General features: G+C 39.3%; 1 protein-coding gene across 1 annotated transcript; it reads left to right on the forward strand.

The window, feature by feature from the left end:
- Nucleotides 1-1,184: 1,184 nt before the first annotated feature.
- Nucleotides 1,185-24,616, forward strand: LOC5570031 (zinc finger CCCH domain-containing protein 18). Its single transcript, XM_021853032.1, has 7 exons — nucleotides 1,185-1,414; nucleotides 12,964-13,875; nucleotides 15,532-16,235; nucleotides 22,860-23,360; nucleotides 23,478-23,575; nucleotides 23,647-23,842; nucleotides 23,900-24,616. Exons 2-7 carry the CDS (start codon nucleotides 12,975-12,977, stop codon nucleotides 23,909-23,911), a joined length of 2,412 nt encoding a protein of 803 aa, XP_021708724.1. The 5' UTR covers nucleotides 1,185-1,414; nucleotides 12,964-12,974; the 3' UTR covers nucleotides 23,912-24,616.
- The last annotated feature ends 1,213 nt before the right edge of the window (nucleotides 24,617-25,829 follow it).

A 25,829-nucleotide genomic window follows, 5' to 3' on the forward strand; every position in this document is an offset into this window, starting at 1 on the left:
GCTAATGGCTGCCACAAGTAGGCTCGCTTTCTGGTAGGGATTGGTCGATTTGACGTTTGGCTTGGGTCCGCTCATACAAAACGACCCAAGCCAAACGTCAAATCGAAAGATCCGTACCAGAAAGCGAGCCTGTTTGCGGCAGCCATTAGCACTTTTAAAAAGCTGGATAGAGAGATAAGCGAAAGTAAAATGGAATGATTTGGCAACAGACCACCAGTGCTGATTTTGCTCGGCGTCGAGAATAATATTGTAACAAGGACATGACTTCCTCATTGCAAAAAAGTGTATTTTGTTTCGTTATAGATCTTTGAGCTACATATCCAAACTAATAAACAGCCGAAAAAAATCAACAACTAAAAATCGCATTGTCAAAAAATTTATAAAAGGGAGCGAATCAGTTTTGTTGTTGCTGGATTTGACATTTTGTTGTGTCTACAAACATTCAATGCAGGGTTGTTATAAGTTTTGGAAAAATCTGTTGAAACAACTGCGCCGCACGACAAAATTCACCTCAAATTCCCGAATTTTCAAACAATTGTAAGAAAATCGTGAGTGCATATAAAAAATATATAAAATCGTCAATAATCATTAAAAATAATCGCCTTTTGAAGAAAAATATAAAAATTGGGGGTAAGGTCTGACGGAAATGGTCTATTAGCGAGACAACACCAAGGGTTTATTCACAAATTTTATAACGCCAAAAATGGCCATTTTCAACACCCACCCATCCCCTCATAACGTATTTCGTAAGAATATTTTCCGAATTTTGTACGACTTGTAACATCTTGAAGACATCCACTCATCCCCCTTCAGCGTTATGAAATATTCAATGGGCCCATTCGAAAATTTCATAACGCTGAAGGGGGTGGGTGGGTGTCTACGTGATGTTATGGCTCATACAATATTTGAATTATATCCATACAAAAAGCGTTACGAGGGGGTGGGTGAGTGTCGAAAATGATCATTTTTTACATTATGAAATTTGTGAGTAAACTCAATGGGTCCCAACACGAGGCGCATTTTTAAAGTCAAGAGAACAAAACAATGTCTGGCACGTGCAGAGTCTCATTTTACCTTAACGAAACTGTTCTACTTCACGTACAATCGCATTTGCGTAGGACCTTTTCAAATGTTAAGCTGTGTTGATTAATCCTGCATGCAGCAGCCCTGTGAGCACCCGCGGTGAAACGTCAGTCACAACGCACGATCAAAGCGCAGCCATTTTTGATTAGTGGAGAAAATTTTGCACCGTTCAGCAGCGCAGAACAGAAGCTCTTTTTGGCGTGGTCCGGCAAAACTTTCGGAATTTTCGCCGGAAATCGATTCGCAAGCACCGCCACCGAACCGGATTCGGAACGCACAGGATTGTCCGGGTGTAAAATTTTTTGTAATCGACAGTCTCCGCTCTGCAAAGGTAAGAATCCGCGGGCAACGAAAGCAATCTTTGCTCTTGAAGAAAAAAAACCTTCCACCATTTGTGAAATTAGCGCAGAATGGAAGAAAAAAAAAATACGAATCGATTGATGGACCAAATAGAAATGTGAATGGACTCTTTCAAAAGTATTTTAGTTGCAGCAAAAAAGTAGAAAAGTTCGTTTTTCAAGTATTTTAGTCCTAGTGCCAAGTTCAGTTACGGAAAAATCGATTGGGAAAAGTTCCCGAAAGTACGTTCCGGGAAGAAGAAAAAGAAAACACCACCAAGAAGAACACGGACAGCAAAGTTGTGAAGTATTGTTTTTTGTTCCTTCGTTTGGGTTTTAGTTTGCGGACTGCCGGAATCAAAATGGTGCCCCGTCGGAAATCATTCCCCGTTATCTCCCGAAAAGTGGGGGGACAGAGTTAATCGAACTGTGTAAACAAGTTTTGTTTGAGTTTGTATGCTGATAGTATTGTGGTTGACTGTTTACGTTTTTTTGTTCGTTTGTTTCTCGGAGTTGAAAAGTTTGAAAATGTCCATCCTCTTCTAACGAAACGACGCAAATCTGGCCGGATGGAAGTTCTTTTGCCTTTTTGTCCTGTTGATCCAAAGGCAGAATCGATTATTCGATCCAACCAGATTGCAAAGAGGACGAGATATTACAAGTGCCAATGTTGGAACTCTAAAAAGTAACACTTTAAGTCAGTAGTTTGAAATTGGTGATTGTTTAGTTAAAAGACCTGAGTATAGTAAATTCCCGAAATGGTCTGGGAGAAAGTGTCTCCACCAGCTTCTCGAGGGCTTTTACTCGATGATGTTTGTACGAAGAAGAAAAAGAAGAAGGTAAGACGTGATTTATTGGCAAAGTGCAATTCTAGAACAAGAACAAGATCATCCTCAATATTGTGATTGAAAAAAAAAAGACAACTGTAAGCAATAAAGGATAACGAGTGTGTGAAACAGATCATTGAATGTTGGGCTAGAGGGAGCCTCTTGGTAAGATAACGATAATTATTGATAGTGTGAAACAATTGACTCAAAACAAGGAGCCGAGTGTCAATTGTAAGGATATTCATCCAGTTGGTTCCCATCCGAACTTGAAACGGTATCAGTATAAAACTTAACTCGTTAACTATAATAACTATCTCGTACACCTTGTACCCATTTGCCAAGCGTGTATTAGAGCTCTCTCTCTGTCGGTCTTAGGCGGTACTTTTTTAGTTGCCCAGAAATTTTAGAATTCTCAGGTCCTTTTCCACTGCGTATAGTCAGCGTATTCGTGGCCTTCCATGAATTCACCCACCTGTTTCCCTGCTGTCTATTATTTTCACAATTATTTATCTCTTCCCTTCCTACGGCAGACTCAGGTTTTTTTTATGGAATCAATAAATATTTTAATTGTAATATTCACTTCTTTAACCACTTGGTATAGAGTACTGGATAATACATTTGCAATTTATTCGGCTTTCCATACAAAACGATCAACTTGCTAGATCTAGATCATACAGCTAGATCTCAATTCTCACATAACTCGGCTGTCCGTAATGCTGCAAAACGTCTTTGTGCAAATGATGATGTGCCTCTCGACCCGCCTAAAAGACTGGTCTGTGGCACTGATGGCCACAATACTAGTTCTTTAGACGTCATCGCAGTTCCTGAACGAACGAATGAAAACACGTTTTGGCTTTACTTATCAGGAGTGTCCTCGAAAGCGCCTGATGAGAAGGTTATAGAAATGATCAAGAACAGGCTCGCAACAGACGACTTAACTGTCGTTAAACTTGTTCCTCGTGGAAAGGATACAAACAATCTCACGTTTGTATCCTTCAAGGTAGGAATGAAGCTTGAAGCTCGTTTTCGCGAATTCGAGAACCACAGTTCCTTAAGAGCGGGGTTCTGGAATCCCTCGGAGAACCAGCCCGAACCACAGATCGTAACAGTATTGAACTAGTATCCCCATCATGTCCCATAGATCTTCATTCTCTTCGTAATGAGACCGTTTTAAGCAACCCGGTGCTAGGCAGCCATGTTTTCGTAGTCAACAACTAAACTGTATTTCTAGCTAATCACATCAACCCAAATTGACTTGCTGTATTGCAATCCAATAGTTTGCAACCGTTTGTTTGTTCGAATAACTGTTGTTATGCGGGAAAATACATTTTTCGGATAAAAAGTTTTCGCCATCATCGATTGTTAGTCCTCAAACGTTAATTTGTTTACAAACATTGAGCTGTCAGTGGGAACCACTTCCCAGTAGGAACCAGAGATGTTTGCTCGTTATTTTTCAATGGGGTCGTATGGTCGGTGTCAGGAGGCTGGTTTTAAGCCATTTGATAATATACTACCAAAACGTGCGAGGTTTGCGAATGAAAACTAATGAGTTTCGTGCGAAAATGGAAACTTGTGATTATGACATAATTGTTCTTAGTGAAACCTGGCTGTGCCCTGATGTGGTTAACGCAGAGTTAGCATCGAACTACTGCATCTTTCGCTGTGACCGCAATGACAATACCAGCACATTAGGGTGTTTTATGTATTTTGGACAGAGCGTTAGCGGTTTACCACCTCCATTTGATTTTGCCGTAAATGGCCAAATTATATACGCGTAACGGTCTGTCCAAATTACTTTGATCACTCTACATCGAGGCGGAGGCGTTTTAATCGCTGTGAAATCGACTCTTGGTTGCAGTGCTGTTGAGCTAACGGACTACATCCACCTCGAACAGGTTGTGGTTGCTGTTAGACTGCCTGATACAACGATTTACGTATGTGGCATTTACATTCGGCCTAATTCCCATTTCGATGTATATGATTCGCACGCATCTGCAGTACAGGCGATTTGCAACTTATCCTCAACTCGTAACTCCAATGTCGTCGTTGGCGATTACAATCTACCGCATCTGACATGGCATTTCGATGATGATTGCAACAGTTACTTGACGCGAAATGCTTCTTCAGAATCGGAAATAATGTTTACCCAATCCATGATCGGTTCTGGACTACATTAAATCAACTCACTTCGTAATATGAATGGACGTATTCTTGACCTAGCATTCGTGAGTGAATCTAGCTTTGTGGAGCTCATCGATCCTCCATCTTCTCTGTTGAAAGTTGACTCTCATCACAAGCCGTTTGTTCTCCGAATCGCAATTGGAACCAGAACTCGCGCCCCTGTTGATGAGGCTGATGTAGACGACTTCGATTTTAAGCGTTGTGATTTCGCAGCACTGAATGACATGCTAATGGCAGTTGACTGTTGAATGAAACGTTTGGAGATGCATCTCTCGACCGAATCACTGTATTGTTTTACGACAAGGTTTTCGACATCATTCGCCATCATGTACCACGGAGACGAAGGTGCTCTGCCGTGCATTCGAAACTTCCATGGTGAACACCAGAGTTACGACACCTCCGGAACATCGTTCGCAAAGCACGAAAGCGTTACTTCCGGAATAAATCTCACGACAACAGAGAGAATCTCAAGTCCCTCGAAACGCGATACAGTGTATGCCAAGAAAACGCCTTTCGGAGCTATACAAACCGTATGGAAACCAACGGAACCCGAAATCTTTTTGGACGTACATCAAGAAGCTGAAAAACATCAACCGAATTCCTGAAGAAATGTATTACAACGGAACGACAGTCGTAACTACAGAAGCTTCCGCTAATTTATTTGCAGACTTCTTCAGCAGCGTGCATAACAACCACTCCCCTACGTTCTCATCATCGGCGAGGCAGAATCTTTTATCGTAAGTCTACCAATGATAACGATCTCTCAACACGAAGTATCATCTGAGTTGAAAATGCTTGACGTCACTAAAGGTGCAGGCACAGACTGCTTACCTCCGACATTCTTCAAAGAGTGTGCAGTCCAAGGGGTGGATCACTCTTGATGCATTTAATATATCAGCTGAAATAAATGCATTCAAATGCATTTGAATGTACTCATTTTTTCCCAATCCATGGATTGCTACAATGCTTCAGTGCTATCGTTGTTGAACTGTCAAACTGCTCCAACAGCAAACTACAACAGTCTGTGAAAGTGTTGTAAATACCTCAATCTACCATTTATTGCCGAGTTGGAGCTCACAAAATTCGTGGTCCTGAATTATTGGAATTGGATATCGGCGGTGCAGTGTCGGCATTTAATTGAGAAATACTGAACCTCTCTGTAAACATTTTCGTATCGAATCAGAGGAGTAGTACCTTTGTGTAATAAGTAACTAATTGATTTTTATTGCAGCTTTCAAGTCATGAACCCATTCATGGGATGAGAGGCATCAGCCGTTTGGGAGATGAATGGTGATAGCTGATTTCTTAGAGAAGATCTATTTTGCTACGATTCTGCTATAAAGAGGTGCAGGACAAATATTCAGTGAACAATGAATAATTTTTGTAGTATTAATTTAAGTCTCATTGAATACACCAATTAGTGTAATTTTCAATCGCTCACTACGTGAACAAGTTTTCCCTAAGATTAGGAAAGCTCCGATTCACAAGTCCGGTAGTGTTCACTCTGTCGAAAATTATCGAGGCATCTCAATACTGTGCTGTATCGCAAAGGTATTCGAAGAGATTATACACAGGAGTCTCTACAGCGCAGTTCGTCCAATAATCTCCGATGTGCAGCATGGTTTCGTAAAGAAAAGATCGACAGTTTCGGGTCTGATGAATGTTCTGTCGAATAGCGTCGAGAAGCGGCGTCAAGTGGATGCAATTTATTTCGACTTTGCGAAAGCCTTCGATAAAGTTCCTCACGAACTTGTAATCAGCAAGCTTAAGCATATTGGGCTTCCTGACTGGATAACCGAATGGCTTAGATCCTACCTGACCGATCGAAAAGCTCATGTGTAATTCGGCCAAGCACGTTCTCATTCATATGATATATCATCCAGTAATTCGCAGGGAAGTGTTCTCGGCCCGCTAATATTCATCTTATTTATAAACGATCTCGCCGTCCGTCTAAAATCTGGAAAGCTATGTATGCGGATGATCTTCAGATCTGATGTAAATGAGCTGCTTTCATGGCACATAAAGCACCGATTTTGACCAGCCTATACGAGAAAATCTCGCGTAACATTACTAAAGGACCTATCTAACATTGAGAGGCTCTCTTTGTTTACTTTCTCTTTCATTAATAACTGAGTCACATTAATCTCTTCTGTTGCTTTTTTTGTATGAAACGCTAGTCAAGGAAATTGACTTTCGATCTATAGTGAAAAACTTCCCAAAATCTTTAGTATTCCACTGTTATAATCAAAAGAGAACGAGAGAGGAGAGAATCTCTCATTTGTACATAGGTCCTTTAGTAATGTTCCGCGAGAAATGTTAAAAAAAAATTAAAGGGCCCAAATCGGAACAAATAGGCTTCTGATACCATTCGATAGTATCTCCCAACACCAACAAACTATGCACACATTGTCAACATAATCGTTATAAACCCGATATTTCAAAACAATCAATAATCGCTTTTTCCAAATCATTCATTGGCCCCTGCTTAAAACGGCCAATGACTGGATCTATCTCCATCAAGAGGACCTGAAAATTCCGTAAACTGTCACTTTGATTGATTTGATTTTAATACTGAAAAATAGGTATTGAACATGTGGTAAACAACATTCCCATAAAATTTTCTCAGAATCATCGATCCTGAGCATTGGCCCTTTGGAATTGTTAGGCGAGAAATGGAAGCTTCCAATCCATATCGTGTATGAAAATATCGATACTGAACAGAAAATGTATAATTCACTACGGCTACGACAGGTGATACCTATGGTGGCCTAAATCGGTGCTTCTATCATATACTTAGCGAATCGCTTGATGATAGCTATGAGTAAAACCGTCATCAACGCTCCAGTTCATGGTTCCTATAAGGTTAGGATCACAGAACGTTGCATCGATAATGGATTCCGTGCCAGATCTGCGGAAGGTGCTCACTGTATTTCCTGTAGAAAGTTTTACAATTTCTTGTGAAATGTTTTGTAGATATCTGGCGCCAAGGTATTGAGCAGATTCAAAGGAGATTTTATGTAACATAACTGAGATCCTTGAAAAAAAAAATCTAGAACAGTACTTAGGGATTTCTTGCAAGGTTTTTGATGAGATGCTTGATAGATAACATTGCAAATTCTAGAAGAGATCTTTGCAAAAGTTCCAATAAGTTTTTTTGATTTGAAAGTTTTATGAAAGATTAATAAAAAGGTAAATGTAGGTTGCTAAAAAGGTTTTAGTTGATTCTATGAAAGAAGGGGAAGGGGAAGTCCTTGCGTAGGTTTGCAAAATATTTGGATTTCCTAAGTTTTTTGGATTCTTAAAAGATGTTTAGATTAATTCAATTCAATGAAATTTTGACACAACACAACAAAGTCAACAAGTTTCATGACTTGTACTGAGAACTCAAGTCGGATCGGCGGTACGGATTTATACGGAGTTCCCGTGGGCTGTGCCCAAAGGTCATGTGTGACATTTCCTAATTTTTTTTTGCACGGGTTAAACAAAACTATTGTGTAAGTCAGTGCTGTGAAAAACTCAATTTCTCATAACTCACGCTTCAAATTTTTCATGCGTGAGTTGTCAATCACGCAAATTAGCAGTCAAAAAATCATGGGTGAGTTGGCTCACCTTTTTGACTCATTGTCTTGTATTTCCACAGTTTACTCACACACGGCAATAATTTCTTGTTAGTCTGGTAAAATTATAGTAATCCTTTCTAACGTAAACAATAACATTCGGGTTTCACGAGTTTTTGACAAGTTTTGCGACTGAATCATTTTTTACGGTTTGAGTTGATTGAGTGATTTTGCATCAACATCTAAAGCGTGAGATTTGCGAATCATTTTTTTTTTTCTTATTAACGTGAATTTTAACACTTATGGCTAGTTCTTCACTTAATTTTGCGAATCAGATCTCTAATGAGTTTGCTCTCACGGAAGAGCGTATTGATTGAGATTTGAGTGTGAGTCTATCAAAACTGGTGTAAGTGTAAGTGGATCATAAATCATTAGTATACTCCAACTCTTTCAACTCATTTGGAACTATTCTGGCCGGTTCCTGAAGCATCAGTTGGGCACCAACATTTTATCAGCACAAACCTGGGAGGGAGAAACCGATACAAAATTTATGTACGTCATAGTGAGCCGAGATTCTGCTGTCACGAACTGTCACTCTGAGCCCAGATCTTGAAGAATGGACAAACTTGATAAAAGCGCGTAATTGATCAAAACAAATTTTTGCATTCCAACAAAGTTGACAACAGTCGGTTGAAAATCAATTCCTGCAACATCCAAAAGCAATGCCACGATAATATCTTTTAATTTGATCGAATATAAAGTAATGAAACACGCATCTTTTTACTGTTTTCCAATCATCATTAAAATTGAATGCACATAAAACTATGGCCCTTTTTCCAAATTTGTCCAGAAATATCGAAGGTACACAATAAAAGAAAACTAGCGATTTTCCCCAAGCCTGCCTTGATTGTCGTTGATAAGCGGGAGTTATCCTGCAATTTGGAAAAGTGTTGTGTCATATTTCGTGTGTAGTATCGGTGCACCTCCCTCCCAGGCACAAACCATATGCGAAATACCAATCTTCAAGAGTTTACAACGATAGTATAATACATACAATGCATATTGAATAATTGTATGCAACACTTACAATAATCCACACGTCATTGTTACGTGAAAACATACGTGGTTTTTTTTCATCGCACTTTTCACGTAGCACTTACGGGAATCATAGGTGAAGAAGAATGAACCGATGAACAAATGAACTTTCTTTATTGCATCGGAGAACCACGTAAGAGTTACGTGTTTTTTTTCGTATTATTCACCATTAGGATTTGATGACACCTACAGTATGTTTCCTGTGATATTTAATAAAAATAAAGATCAATTCAATCTGCTTTGATTTGTATTGTATTGGGAATTTGCATTGTTATTTCGGGTAAAAATATATAATGTGTTGTTAGATAACTATTCAAAGAGGCACAACAGTTTTATCAGCTAATTTGTTGTTATTTCGAAAAAACTGTACATCGAATTTGTTGAATGGGTATGTGGTTTGGCATCGATGTAGGTATAAACAGTTTCCTTATCTGGTATTTGCAACCGTCGTTCCTGTACGAATGCCGCAATAAACATTGATACAACTATAACATTGAATAATATGCAATATAAAAAATTCACTTACGCTTACGACTTCCAGCAAGACAAAAATTGGGTTATCCAGCACCAAGTCTTAAATCGTGTGCTCATCTGATAATATTTACAAAGGCGATGCAGTTTTGAGAACTGATCTCTTGCTACTTTACAAAAAAAAAAAAACTATTTTTATAACCGTCCCAGGGACAGAAACGAAAATCGCCTCCAAATATTGTTCTTTAGTGGTATGAAGGTTGTTTCCTACTGACGCCATATTAACACTTCATCACAACACAGAATGAACAAGACAGTGAACATGATCAGAATGAATCAAGGCAAGTATGTTATTTTCACGTAAGATGGATAGGTGAACCGCAGTGGAAATTACGGGGCTTCATTTCATGTTTATCTGTGGTTCGGTGAATGTTACCTCAATCAGGTAAATTTAAGCAAAATGATTATTTTGGAATCTACTTTTTTTTTCATGTAGCTATGACGTTTGGATTATTTTGAGTGATACAAGTACAGTCACCCCACAGCTATGGGTCAACTAAGGGTCATTTTTCAGAACAAAATATGATTAAAAAACATGGTGACGCTGTACAAAACAAAACTACCTCCTAGCACTGCAGAATATAGTTGTTTTTGAGAATACACCTAAAAATTCCCGGTTATTTATGAAAAATAGAGTAGGAATAGTTTTATCTTTAACTGTGGTATGGTTTTCAAGGCCTCACAGTTTTATTTATTTTCTTTTTTTAAGGACATTGACACATTAATGCTTCCAGTAGGCATTTATGCCCTTTGAAGGGAGCACCACACTAGACAACGGAATAGCATGCAACGCCTAGTGGCACAGTCGGAAAACATTCCACAAGAAAAATTAATCGAACCCACACTCCCTAGCACGATGCGGCTAAATGCCTGGTGACACTAACCGCACGGCTACGAAGCCCACAGTTAACGCTTCTGAGAATACGGTTGACGGAAAAATTATGCTCAAGCATATTAGTGATATTAATCCTTCTTCTTCTTCTTTTTGGCGTTACGTCCCAACTGGGACAAAGCCTGTTTCTCAGATTAGTGTTCTTATGAGCACTTCCACAGTTATTAACTGAGAGCTTTCTTTGCCGATTGACCATTTTTGCATGTGTATATCGTGTGGCAGGTACGAAGATACTCTATGAACTTGGAATCGAGAAAATTTCCTTTACGAATAGATCCTCGACCTGCGGGATTCGAACCCACGACCCTCAGCATGGTCATGCTGAATAGCTGCGCGTTTACCGCTACGGCTATCTGGTGATATTAATCCTACGTTGTGTTATTCGGGTGATTGTAAAACTACAATTTTGTGTTTGACCGTCCTGCCATGGCGAAGGTATAGATCTTACTGACTTTATTAAAACATCTACTCAATACATATACAGTCTGGTATGATATACTGTTTGGTCAATACATTTGCACAGTGTGCTATCCATAACTGTGGGGTGACTGTACTTGCGGAATATCCTGGACAGAGTTGCTCGCTGTCACACAATTTGCTGATTTCGACTGGCCGACTGCGATACAACTCAGATCATTCTGTATACTATCAACATCATGCTGGTTATTCCATCACCAGTGCACTGATGATGATAGTATATGGATATCACTGAGAGGTTAAGAGGAAAATAACCATCATCGTTTTACAAATTTTCAAAACCAGTTTTTTTTGCTCAAAATTGAAGCAATGATCATAAAAATCTATCAATGCATTGCACTTGCTATCTGTAATGCATTGATAGATTTTTATGAGGATTTCTTTAGATATGAACGAAAAAACTGGTTTTCAATTTTTGATGATTGCCGATGATTGAATGATGGAGTCTTGAGCCTTAAGTTGAGTCTTAAATTAAGCTAATAAAACGGAAAATTATCAGTACGATATTTTAAACAGTGATGTGGATGGATGGGGCAACTATTTATTGATCACAGAAAAACATTAATAAGTTAGATAATTACCACGTGATCACTCATTCTGCAGTGATAATGAGGGCAGTGTCGCTTCACTGCTGTTGGTTGTCAAATCGAAATGATATTGATTGCTCGATAGTGATATTGATAGTTTTAGGCCATCAGCCATCAGCCATCAGTTGATATGACTGATATAGTGCAACTCCTGGATACGATTCCGGGACCCTAGAAAAGGACATCGATCCGATGATTGCAATCCACATTATGTGACACATCAATTTTCAAGTTTTTCGCACCAAAAGTATAATATAATGCATTTTGAATAAAGATATAAATATTCAAAAACGAAAACCTGTAAGTAAGTTAATTTAAGCAAACTTTCAATTCAGACAATTCATAATAGTTTGCTTGAAAGATCTCGTTTAGATATTTCAAATAAACGTTCATATTTGTTTGTCTAGAACTCTTTCGTAATTGAAACTGTTTTTAATCCACAGTATTTGAAGTACTTAGTTTAAATTAATTCTTAAAAATCTTTAATATTTTTATTACTGAACTAAAAACGGCATAAATGATTTATTTTGTATTACCTTATGTATAGCGAAAAACATCTTATGTATTTGAAAATACCTAAAGCCATATTTTGAAAACGGATATCGGAAATCAAATCAACCCAATACATTCTGTCAAACGAGTGGAAAATATCCGGCCGCAGGATTATTTTGTCATCCGTTTTTAGGCATCCGGGAATTGGGAAACTGATTTTGAATGTACACCCTGCATTACGTCGTTTAAAAGAAAACACATTTCTGGCATAAAAAAGCGGCATACAGGTCATTTGGCATGGAACTTTTTTATCAAGAACAAACGTTGTTTGGTAGAAGGTATATGCCTAATGGCCCGCACCTTACGTACACTACTCTTAAGGTGAAACATCTCGGAATCCAAAGATGACTGGCACAATGACCGACCTGTGCTCCAAAAACGTGAGTTCAAAGGCACTAAACTGGAAAAAAAAGTTGGCAAACGTTTATGATCTTCTTATTTTAAGCATTCTGCTAGTACACAAAGCCAAAATAAAAAGTGCACTGCTGCTGGATGCTTTCTTCGTTAGATTTATGCCTTTGAAGTTTTAGTGCACTCTTAGAAGTTGATTCCAAACTGTTTCACCCTCAAGTATGGAAATGCTTTACAAATGGCCAAACGTCAATTATGGCAAACGTCTGCTAAAAATCGATGGGCGTCATGTTTGAATTGGTTCTCCCCCTGCATAATATAACCAAACAAATAATTAAGAAATTTTGCTGACTGATACCTATTCAAGCCTCATTGAAAAGTTATTGAATAACAACACATCATTGCAATAAATCGCACTAAAATACACTTTCCACATACGCTTGAACGTCGATCCATTTGACGTCAAACTAATCGATTAATGTTTCGTTCCAGCCATCCATACCATGGATAGTGACGATTCCAGACCCGGTTCGTCTGCGTCCAATAGCTCTGGCTCGGATAGCCCCTCTAGTCCTGGAGTACCCGGAGCGGCACAAGCAACAGACCATGTCGACGGTGCCGAAGGGCGCGCTTCCCGCTCAAGGTCCCGGTCCCGATCCCGGTCTCGGTCACGCTCGGGTTCCCGTTCGCGTTCACGATCACGTTCGCGTTCTGGATCCCGATCGCGCTCCAACAGCCCGGCATCGAAGAAGAACAGTCCACCGTCGAGTCCGAAAAACTACGACGATGCTCCGTCACGATCGAACTCACCGTCATTCCGGAGTGCGGAAAACTCACGTAATTCTATGCCGCAAAAATCGCCCCGAAGCAGAAGTGGTTCCCCGGATGCAGGTCGATATAATCGGTCAAGGTCGGGTTCGAAGGAATCGAATCGCTCGGACACTTCCCCGAAGCGTCATCGTCACCTGTCGCGGCATTCCAGTGGATCCAACCTTAGCGAAAAGTTGAAGGGAGAAGAGATCTCCGATTGTGAGATGGAATCCGATCAAGAGGAGAAGGACAAGAGGAGCAACGACGGTAAGTTGGATGACAACGAGATGCCCTCTGGACACGAAACAGTCAAGGATACGTTGGACATGAGCCACGAGGACCTAAGCGATGTGAGTCTAGAAAGCGAGAATGAACCAGAGAACGACAAGGACAGTGATCGCGAGAGCGACAAAGATGAGATGATGGAAGAAGAAAAAGATGATGCAGTGAAGCAGCGAACGGAGGAAGATGATGAACCACCGGCCAGAGAAAATGAGAAGATGAAAATAACTGATCTTCGTCAAAAGTTGGAGGAAAAGAAGAACCAGTTGCGCAACATGGAGGAGAAGCAGCAAACCAACGGGACTTCTAGAGGTATTACTGAAATGATTATGATTTACTCAGGGCTGGTAGCAGGTCTCTTTTTAGAGAATCTCTCTTTTTATCATGTAATACTTGCAGTTAATCCTGGTGCGAAATTATAGAATCTCCAGAGAAATTTTAAGATAATCTTACATAACTATTCCATAGATTTTTTAGGAATATCTTCTGAGTTTTTTTTTTTTTGAAAGGCTTTTTGAATTCTTCTATTTATTTCTCCATAGTTTTTTTTTCTTGAATATTTTTATCGACTCCTCAAGAAATTCCTATAGAGATGCTTCCACTAATTCTCTCATAAATTCCTTCAGTTATTTTTCATATGATGGTTATTGGAATTTCCCCAGAATTTGAACCAGGAAATGTTTGAGCACTTCAACGATTATACCTACAACAGCTTCCACAAGAAATACTCTGATTTTTCCCAAGGATTATCCCAGAATTTCCTCCAAATGTTTTTGCACAAGTCTCTCCCCGATTTCTCCAGTTGTTACTCTAGGAAATCTTCCATACATGAGTTCTTCCAAGAAACTTCACTGTTCAAATGTCTCCATGAAACCCTACTATATTTTCTACGCCGATTTTCCCAATTATTCTTCATATGGATTTTTCCAATGAATTGGTTTTCCACACGGTTTTCCTAAAAGATTCTTAACGAATCATTATAGGGATAATTCGAGAAAATTCGTTAACAAGTCTCAGATATTTAATTCTGAATTCCTTATGAAATTCCTTCAAAAAATTTCTCTTGGAATTTCTGCAGCATTTTAAGCATGGATTACATCTGCTATTCTTCTAAACATTTCTCGAGAAATTTCTCACGAAAAGGCTCTATGAGGAAGAGGAGGGATATCTGGAATTCCTGAAGCAATCTCTGATGCAATCCCTCAAAGTATCCTTAGATAAATTTCTAGTTAAATTCCTGGAATTTCCTGGAAGTATCTCTGAAATAAATACTGGTTCAGTTCTTAAATGTGTCATTGACGGGAATCTTGGAGGAAGTCCAATGGAAATCAATGAAAAAAAGTGATCTTTTCCTGAAAAAAAAATCCTGAAAGGTCTAAGGATTTTCATGAAAATAAAATAATCCTTGAAGAATCTTTGGAGAACTTCCTGGTGGAATCTCTGAAGTAATTTCTAGGGCTATCCTAAGAAAAATTTCAAGTTAAGGTGAAGATGCATCGAAGCTTAACCTCTAATTTTCTAGAACACAAATGCTGAACGTTACACTGGTTACCACCAATGAATTAAATTTTCAGCATGTCTGGTACTTTAGATTTGTGCTCTTGAAAATTCGAGGTTTGACTTCGATGCATCTTCACCTCTAATTGTTCAATGTATCTAAAACGAAGTTCTAGCGAGAATAAACCAAGAAGTCTGAAAAAAGTGACTAAATCTTCGTAGTAATATCTGAAGCAAAGTTTTGGCAAATATCTGAATTAAGGAGTTAAATAAATTTTAGAAAGGAATCGAGGAGGAATCGATTTCTTATCTCAAAAATCTTGCTAGCTTTCTCGATTCTTTTTAGTTTCTTTTTGGCATCTTCGGTCTCTTTTTAAAGCAAGAAGTCTCTAAAGTTCTTCTATTTAAAGATAACCTGTTGCTACCAGTTCTGTTTGCGTTTCAAATTTACTTATCGATGTATACTTGTAGCTCATGAGAACTTATTGGATGCTGACCTCATCATGGATGCTAAAAACGACGAGGACGCTTTGGACTTTGAAGCCGAAGAGGGTGAATGTAATGATCCGCCGAAAGAGGTGGAGAAAACAGAAACAGGCAAAATTCCAGTTCAGGCTCCCGAAGCTGACAAGAAAAAGCCTTCCGAAGAGGAGTTAGAAGAGGGAGAAGAACTGGAAGAAGGTGAGGTATCCGATGAAGATGAGAAGAGGCCGGAGGAAACCGAACCAAAGCCGGTGTGTCGATTCTACACTCGTGGACAGTGTACTTGGGGTATGAGCTGTCGTTTCCTGCACCCCGGAGTAACGGACAAGGGCAACTACACCATGTTTGACATGGTGCGTCCCGTTCCGATTCCTCATCAACCACCGCCATATGCCGCTCACCCAGTTGTATATCAATCGGACTACCGCATTGAGCGTCCTCCGATGCATCATATGGCCCCGCATCATGCGGTACCCTATGGTGCTGCTGGCGCTTTGCCACCACAAGTTAGAGCTCAAGAACCAGTCGGCGAGAGTGCCTGGGAACGTGGCCTCCGGACAGCTAAGGAAATGATGCGTAAGGCAACCAAACGCAAGGAACAAGACATAGACTTCGAAGATAAGAAGATGAACCTTTCTCTTACGCAAGACGAGCTGGAGAAGGATAACTATTATACACGCGGATCACCTGAGGTAAGTCGATTCTGTTCTATAATACTATCCCGAATCCCACTAGACCGAGCAACACTAGCTCGAATGGCACCAGCCAGAATATAAAGATCTCAAATGCAGAGTGGCCACCAAGCCGAGAAAGAGAAATGGAAAAAGCATTACGTCCCCATTGGGACAGAGTCTACTCAGCTTAGTGTTCAATAATCACTTCCACACTTGTATGCTAAAGTTGCCATTTTAACATTTGTATATCATGTGATTCTACGTCACTAGCCAGAAAGTAACATTAGCTCGAATACTACTTTCCCAAATGATGGACATTGTATATTCTTCGAAAAAAATATATATTATCAGTGATTTTTCCTTCTTCAAATCATCGGCTTTTCTTTCATGTTTGGCGCCGCGAGCCACTAAAGAGTCAGCTGAAAATGTTCCTTCTTAGAAATATATGCTGTTTTTCGCGTTATATTGCTGCTACGATAGTGGAATTCAAGCTGCTCATATTCGGGCGAATCTATAGAGAATAGAGAAGAAGTTATGAATTGCGATTATATGAGTGATACGGCTTTAGGACGTTTCGTCGAATGACGTTTGGTCGAATGGCCTTAGAACATTTCGTCGCATAAAATTTGATTGAATGACATTAAGTTGAACGGAAGTTTTGATCAAAACTTGTTTTGAAATAGTTTATTGAAAGATCACTTGGTAAAGTTGATTATTGATCTCTAAGTTTTGCGAAGTTGGTAAGATGGGACATTTTATGTTGTAATATTTATTTTTGGTTTGAAGTTATGCCAATATCTAGGATTTTGTTGATTATTCAAATAAATTTTAGTTTAGTTAGTAGTTTTTTGTAGATTGACTGAAATATTTAGCCCTAGCGAATTTATTATTCTTTTAAAATATTATCATTCTTTGAAAAACTGCTCAACAGTTTTTTAAATGCCATCGTTCTTTGTAATGGACTGCTGATCTTCATCTGATGGAAGCATTCAGAGAGAGTGCTCGGGTTTTTTTTTGAATTCCAGGTCTTGAAGTTTATGGACGTAAGATTTTTGAATGCGGAAATCTGACCTAAAACGTCAGTGAAATTTTCTTCAAGGAAAACCTTTATGGCGAAGTGAATGTTAAGTGTCGGTGTCGGTCTACTTATGGCCAATTGACTTATTGTGACTTCCAGCCTAATAACATTCCTCAAGCTATGACTTTTGCTGACAGTGTTAATGACCATGGTAGTGTGTAAACGCCAAACACGAACAAAAACTATGCGAGCGCTGCGGGTGGTAGATTGGCCACCTACCAAATCTTTGAATCGACCGTTAAAAAGGTGATAATGACAATGATAAGAGTGTGACATCTGTGCCTACATTGTCTTTGGGCCACCATTAAATCACCACCGAGGAGGCTCAAAATTGCACAGACACCTATTTTTATGGTAAGAAAGATATGGAAGATCGGATTTTCATAATTTTTTAAGTTTTGAATCGCCCTACTGCTCAGTTAAGGATGAAGGAATAATTGGTGAGCTCGTTTCATGCTTTTATTTCAAGTAAATATGTAAGACTGGACATTTTATCGATACAACGGAGGGACGTAAATATGATTTTTAAACAAACTATGAATGGTTCGTCACTGTGAGTGTTCGCATGAACTGTTATTCATAAATTATTTATGTTTTACATTTTTTTTAAATACTTTCTTATTGAGTTCTGTTTGATCCTCCGACCTTGACGCTTGATCCTGCGGGGGCAGGCGATGAGGGCAGGATCAAACATGTCGCGCGTCGCTTAGTAGTGTTTGATCTATTGATCGCGTCGCTTGCTCTTGTGTGGGCGAGCGATGAACACTTGTTCGGTGTACAATGCGATTATCGAATTATTTCGCGAATCCGGTTAGGCCTAATTATATCATGGATCGCATCACCAAAAATTGGTGACTCCCAGATCTCTACCTTATCCCACTAACCCAATATCCTTTCCATGACAACCATGGAGATGCAGAGGTGATCTCGGTCTCTAGTAACAACGGTAGTCACACTAACATTCCTTCCCTTCCCCGATGACCGTAAGGACGTGGCCGGCGCCGTTATTGACTTTTAAAATTTGAGCTCTCGACTTGTGCACATTGAGAATGGTAAGCTGAACCCCATACATTAAATCGTTGTGCAACTTCGATTGTTCTGGTCAATCACGGAGTGGCAACTACGAATTGTACGGTCATCTATACTCAAGGATGGAAATCTAGTGATCATGACAAAATAAATGATCCATCGGTTGTTCTTTATCGTGCGAGCATAGTAACAACGATAATCCATTAGTCGTCAAGTCAAACAACAAATTCCCCTCCGCGAAAAAATAATCGCTCGGCATGTTTGCTAACGATCAATTGTTTGCTATCCAAAGTTATAACTTTGAGAGGATTTTGCGCTTTTATTCCGTGATCTGCCTTCTGGTGTGCCATTTTTGATCCGAAAGTCAATAGGACATGGTTTGGGCGAAAAATTATGCCGTGTACACGTTTTGATTCATGTTAATCGCAACTTGTCACAACATCCGACAAACGGTTTGTCCCGCGACAAACGGTGCATCGGATGCACCATATATCCTTTATATGCGCGTGTAGTGAGGTGTTCAAATCATGCTTCTTCAAGAGCGACGGCCCTCTTAGACCATTCAACTACTATGTTGTTAGTCGCTAGAGGCGATTTTTTTCCATCCTTGTCTATACTTATGCTACATTTTTTTAAATACTTTCTTTTAAATACTTTCTTACTCTTTAACTTTTTCCTTTGACTTTTATTTTTGTAATGATAAAAAAAAACTTTGAATGGTTCGACACTATAAGTGCAGTCTTCCAAAAGGCTCACTTTATACAACTTCAACTTTTAAAAGTTCGCCACTGTAAAATGTGATGGTCCAGCCAATCGAGTTTTTTTTTCTTTAAATAAACACTTTAACGTTCAACGCTACTTAATTCAGTTTCGATCATCAATGAGTGTAATGTTCCTGTATTGGCATGTCAATAGTAGGAAATCAGTATGAATGTGCGTGTGAAAGAAAAGTATTGAAAACACGTGCTTTACTTTTATGCAAAATGAGGATCTTGAGTAGTATTGTAATTGCATATGCTGCATTTTATTTTCTAATATGTTTCTAATAAGACAAAACAAGTATTACTGCTTCTTCTTGGCATAACGTCCTCACTGGGACAGAGCCTGCTTCTCAGCTTAGTGTTATTATGAGCACTTCTACAGATATTAACTAAGAGCTTTCTTTGCCAAAGTTGCCATCTTCGCATTCGTATACCGTGTGACAGGTACGATGATACTCTATGCCCAGGGAAATTTCCATTACTAAAAGATCCTAGACCGATCGGGAATCGAACCCAGACACCTTCAGCATGTCTTGACACACTTTGGCACCCACTTTAACACGCAATAGGAAGCAGTTATTTCCGAGTAGCTACACTCAAAATAATCCAAACGTCATTGTTACGTGAAAACATACGTGGTTTTTTTTTCCATCGCACTTTCCACGTAACTCTTACGTGAATCATAGGTAGCCCAGAATGAACGCATGAACTTTTGAACTTCGTCCATTCCAATAGTGCTACAAGTAAGAGCTACGTGGATTTTCCGGTAGCCTTTACGAAGCGTTTCAATAGGATCTAGATGGTTTTGCATTAAATTTAACTGTAGTAAAGACCAACCTTATTTCTAATAGGCTTTGGAAGAAAACTAATTCCCAATTGGAAAATATAAACAAACTTAAAAGATTGTGATATTTTTATTGGCAATCTGAGCATTTTGAATACTGTTTCCTCAATGTTGTGAGTTTGGTCTTTCTTGTTGTAGCCTTCGCGTGCTATAATTGATAGAGGTTATAAATCAGGTATAAAATATGAAGTAATGCAGGGATTCTTCGGTATTAAAAGCATATTTACCTTGAAATCAATCTTATACAGGGTTTAAAGCAGCAGCGGCTTCTGAAGTTCTTCTAAAATCAAGCGGGCGCCATCTTAGGATTTGAGTTCAACACCGAATGTACGTAAAATATGCAGATGTCAAAATGAACTTAGGCACCTACGAGAATTTCACGTAAGTGCGATAGGTAACCTCAGTAAAAATTACCGAGTCACTGTTTGGTGGTTATGAATAGTTGAGTGACCTTTATCTTCGTCAGGTGAAGTGGAGGTAAAATGAATTTGGAATGATCTACGTGATTTTTCACGTAGCAATGACGTTTGGATTTTTTTGAGTGTAAGCCCACTGATCATATGTAATTACTTCGTAGTCGTCTGTTTATTAATGAAACAAGATTTAACGAATGTTTTTCAAAAAAATATTGGACAGAGTTTATTTCCCGAAAAGGATTCATTTTTACGCAATCTGCAATACCTTTGAGTAAGGTTAGTAAAATGTAGAAACAATAATTGGCAACCATCGATTAATGATGCCATCTCAGCCAGCATGTCTCATAATGTGTGTTCGATTAGCTGCATGGGTTGTATTGCTGTGCCTCTCCAAGTTGAAATGCGAACGGTTTGGCTTTAAAATTTTGCTTGATGCGTACGTTTTCAGCAAGTTGCGATGTTTACCACATAGACAATATCGACAGCGAGTGTCCCCCCGAGATTCCCTTTGTTAAAAAGCAGTTTACTAAGATCATAGAGTTACAACGTAAATAATGTTAATGTTGTCTAAAGGAAATATGTGCCCTTCATGCGATGAACAATTTTCCGAGGCCTGAATAGTTGGAAATTAGTGCAAATTTTTTATTTGAACTTTAGATTGGTGCCTTTTGTGTATGTATTTGTTATTGCAAATACGCATGGCGATAGCTTTGGTGTACCATGTGTTTGAAAACATGAACAGCATATTACCAGATTGAATCAATTTGAAACAGTTTTGAGCAAAAAGGTATCCTTTTTCATATTACCTGGAAATCTAGTGATCCCGTGAACATAATCTTATGTAGGTAAGTCAAGATTTACCATATAATAAAGAATAAAATTGTGATATTGATCGGAGCCCACTAACACTTGAGCAAATAATCATCGATTACGCAAGAATTCATGACGGATTCTGCCCCCTTAAATGGTTCGTCACTACAAATTTTGACATTGTTTGTGTTCTTCTTGGAAATTGTTCATATCAATTGAAAATATTATATTTATAGGCATGTTATATCTCACAAATAATGGTTTATTATGGTCTAATTGCTTATAAAAGTATATCCTGTGACCCAACAATCCTCTCCATTAACCCCTCTACCGGCAGCTTCATTTTTTACCGCAAGAAAAAAATTCAAATCGCGATAACTTTTTTGTTTCTCGGTATTTTTGCACCATATTTCACAAGTTCTCAAAAAACTCTTCTAGTTTGAGGATCCGTGTCAATATTGATGATTGGTGATCTGGTTTTAAAGATATTCCAATGTTCCTTGGGGGACCGACATTTTCCATACAAAACGACTTAGGCGGCCATTTTGTTTTACGTCAACTTATCGAAAAAGTAAAATGTGGGCTATACAATGCCATGTAATAAGGAGCTACTCTGAAAAAATCATACAAATTGGTTGAGAATTCTTAGAGATATATGAAAATTACGATATGAGGTTTTTTGAAGTTTTCAAGATCTTTTTTTGGTCAGCTTGGTACCAGCAACATAAATGCTCATTACTCAAAGACGGCTGCTCCAAATTGCTTCATTTTTTCACAACATACTCTCATTAATGTATTGTTCCAAAGAGTGAACATCTGAATACGTTAAAAAATCTGTAGCCTAAGATATATACGTGGGTTATGATTAAGCATCGGTCCCCCAAGGAATTTCGGAATATCTCTGCATCCAGATGACCAATGATCAATATCGACATGGATCCTCAAACTAGAAGAGTTTTTTTGAGAACTTGTGAAAAAATGGTGCAAAAATACCGAGAAACAAAAAAGTTATCGCGATTTGAATTTTTTTCCAGCGGTAAAAAATGAAGCTGCCGGTAGAGGGGTTAATAAACATCCCTCCCTGTAACCTTTGTGGAGATGCAGAGGCAAACACGGTCTCCAAATAGCAAAGGTTACACACTAACATTCCTTCCTCCAATCCCACCCAATCCCAATCCCAAGGACGTGGCCGGTGCCGTTATTGACACTGTATAAATAGAAGCATTGAATTATGCACACTAAAGAAGATTATGGCCAATCCCAGCCGAACTTCTAGTTGATTATTTGCGCATCTTCGCTGACTTCGGTCAATCACGAAATAGCAACTATTGATATGTGTAGTCAGTCTATGCTAAGCTAAGAATCTCTGATGTAATATCTAATTTAAAAGATATCATTAGAAAAATCATGTTAAAACTTTTGAATGTAGGTATTCTGAAAAAAATCAGGGAGGACATTCTCGGGAAATCCAGAAATGAATCAATGGATAAACTTGTATTGATAAATTGTACAAAGTTTGTCACATTCAGGAGATCCAGACGACACGTGCGACGCACTTTGGCCACCACGGTGTAGATATTTAATTGCTATCAGCTTTGTATTCGGGCTAGTGTTACTTTCGTTCGGGTTACTGGCATAAGGGCTAGTGACGTATAATCGATTCCATCACCTAGAAACCTTTCGCTAATCTCCCAACATTTTTAGTCCCCATCGTACGGTGCACGTCCTCCAGTTGCTGCAGCACCGTATGAGTTCAACGCGCCGGTCGCTGCTAAATTCACACGACCAGGACCAGCCGCTTTCGAGGAGGATGCCTTTGGGCGCACACATCGCTACCGAGAGCTACCGTCTCACCGGATGCCACAGTACGAGGATGATGATCCCTCCAAACGTCGTAATCGAGCCACACGAGAGGTCATCGTTCAACGGGCTGACGAATGGAACGATCCGTGGATGCGTTCCAAATCACCTGCCCGGAGAAACGAACCTCGCGACGAGAACGACGCAGCTACAGTAATAGCTCTTCGTACAGCAGCTCCAGCAGCAGTTCCCGATCCGGATCTAGTTCGGATTCGAGCCGTTCACCGTCACCCAGTACAAGACGTCCTCGATACGATAGTCACCGGTCGAAGGAAAGCGATCGTCATACAACTCACGTCAGAAAGGTTATCCGTACGCGATCACCCAGTGCAAGCCCCAGACGAGGCAAGTATTCCCCATATTGATGGTATCTCGTGGCCATATTCGACATAAGATAGCGTTGTACTATGGTCCACTGTGCATTGGTGTCAATTGATTCTAATCATAAACTTCTCATTACAGTTCGCAAAGTATCACCCGTTGTTGCGAAGAAACGAAACGCTTCTCCTCTGCCAGATAAAAGAGCAGTTGAGAAAGCGGTGTCCACTAAAAGGAAAAAGGTAATCTACCTATTTACATTTACTAAACATTTGATTTTCTAAATCGAAGTATTTCCCTTTCACTCTTTTAGGCATCGCCAGCGCGCAAAGCTTCCACTGATAAACGGAGGCGGCGATCGAGCTCTTCTGGTTCGGGCTCGTCTGATTCCAGTGATTCTGGCTCCGAGAGCTCATACTCATCCAGCTCATCGACGTCCTCTCGGGAAAAGTCCAAGAAGTCCAAGGTTGCTGAAAAGTCCTCGAAGACGTCTGCGTCATCTAAGAAACGTAATTTGAACAACTCTTCCTTCCAAACAAATATTGATTTATCGAAATGTTTTCCAGCAGCAGAGCTGAAAAAGTCATCGAGCGATTCAAAGCCAAGCGCCCAGGTCATTCCACCGTCGAGTGCAGCTTTGGAGAAGGCGGCGGCCAGTGCCAGCGCCGCGAAGAAATCGTCCCGAAGGGAGGAATTACTTAAACAGCTGCGGGCCGTGGAGGAAGCTATTGCCCGGAAGCGAACAAAAATTTCCTAAATCTCACCGCTCAACCCACCTTGCTTTCCTTTTCGCTTGTAAGTCCACACATCAAGAATTCCATTTCGATCATTTTGACCACAACAAAGTTAACCTTAGAACCACCCCCCTCCCCCTTAGAATGTAATGTCAATGTAATAATCTCTTGAGAGGTTTGTCGTTTAATTAGTATCATCATTTCCAACTCTCCATAATCGCACAATGAATGGAAAATTACAGGATTGATACAAGATACAGTTGTATCCATTCAAAACCGTTTTTGTTGCGTTGCGCTTCAATTAGCTTTGAGTATTTCAATCAACCAGCCGACTTACATAAATGTAGAAGGCAGTGACATTAGGTTTGCCATCAAATTAAAAAAACAGTCGTCTCATATGATCCCATCTCATTAGATGGTGGCACCATTACCCTTTCATAGTAATGCAACGTACATATGTGTGACTTTGGCGTAATTCTCTGGACTAGAAAAGTATAGTGATACCGGTAATAGTAAGTAAACAATAAAAAGTTAAGACATCAACTGAAATCTGTTTGTCGTTGTTCATTAGTGATGAAAGATATGCCCTGCAAACTAAGTGTCTATTGTGTTTAAGCAGTTTCACGACTCCACGAATCCGCTTTATTATGATCGTAATGCGCGAAATACGATAATAATAGAGTAATCCTTCGTGTACGGCCCATGAATGCACACAAAAGTAATGGCGCAAACGCAATGACAGCGGAACCGGTTCGCCAGCATGAATCACACCAACTCGATTGAGCTGCCAACGAAGGAAATTGAACCAACACTGAATCGACAAACATGTTGTTGTCCATACTGGCGAACCGGTTCCGCTTTCCGTTGCCGTTCCGCTATCTTTGCGTTTGGGCCTTAACGTTCAAGAATCCGTCCTCGCAATAATCGTCATCGAAATTTCGAAAGCAGTTTTTCCTTTCAAAACTGGAAATTATTCGATGCAAATGTGTTCACTGTGTTTTGGTTGAGGAATAAAATACAGTGAACACATGTTTATGTAGATTTTCTTGATTTCGATAAAAAAAAGTGTTCTTAAAAACCCTGAAATCAATTATAAATAATCCTGCCCTCTTAAGGTAACACGGGAGACCGAGTTATTTTCCCTATCTTTTGTCTGTCTCTAACAATTTTCATCAAAAGTTTGCAGAAGCAAATCTCGAATTTTAGTTAACCGATGAAGCTGATTATATGATAAATTTTTCACATCGATATATGGATTAGTACTTGAGATTTGTTTCTTGAAATGGATAGGGTGATTATACTGACGTCATGTGCGGCCTTAAGGCAAAGCAGAATGCGGTGACATGGAAAATTAGGTGTGGAAGCGGATATTTTTTACCACAGCCTTTTCTGGAATCTGTAAAAGGCTCGACTTCCCCTGATTATACTTTTCCGTTTTTCTCGACTAGCCGTCATCTCGGCTTTGATTACTACAGTAGACTCTCCACATCTCGATATCGAAGGGAGAAAATTTGGGAATGAAAATCACATCGAGATATGGAGGTTTAATTTAATTTATTTGAAACACATGAACAGGCAAATTGTAGCACTATGATGTCTAAAATATATATAGGGTAAATCGCCAAATGTTGAACGGTTAAGACAGAAGTTTTTATGTTATTTTATTTTTATGGAAATGCAGATAGAAATGTTGCTAAAAAAGCATTCAACACCGTAGACGATTGTTTAACATTATTTCTGTTACATTTTTGGCACTGTAATG

This window comes from Aedes aegypti, chromosome 3 (assembly GCF_002204515.2).
Source record: "Aedes aegypti strain LVP_AGWG chromosome 3, AaegL5.0 Primary Assembly, whole genome shotgun sequence".
Taxonomy (NCBI): domain Eukaryota; kingdom Metazoa; phylum Arthropoda; class Insecta; order Diptera; family Culicidae; genus Aedes; species Aedes aegypti.

Bases quoted from the DNA above. Each gene is read 5' to 3' on its own strand.
- LOC5570031 (XM_021853032.1), top strand. From the start codon at position 12,975: ATGGATAGTGACGATTCCAGACCCGGTTCGTCTGCGTCCAATAGCTCT. The intron at 23,361-23,477 runs GCAAGTATTCCC...TTCTCATTACAG, and splicing joins CAGTGCAAGCCCCAGACGAG to TTCGCAAAGTATCACCCGTT. The intron at 23,576-23,646 runs GTAATCTACCTA...TCACTCTTTTAG, and splicing joins TGTCCACTAAAAGGAAAAAG to GCATCGCCAGCGCGCAAAGC.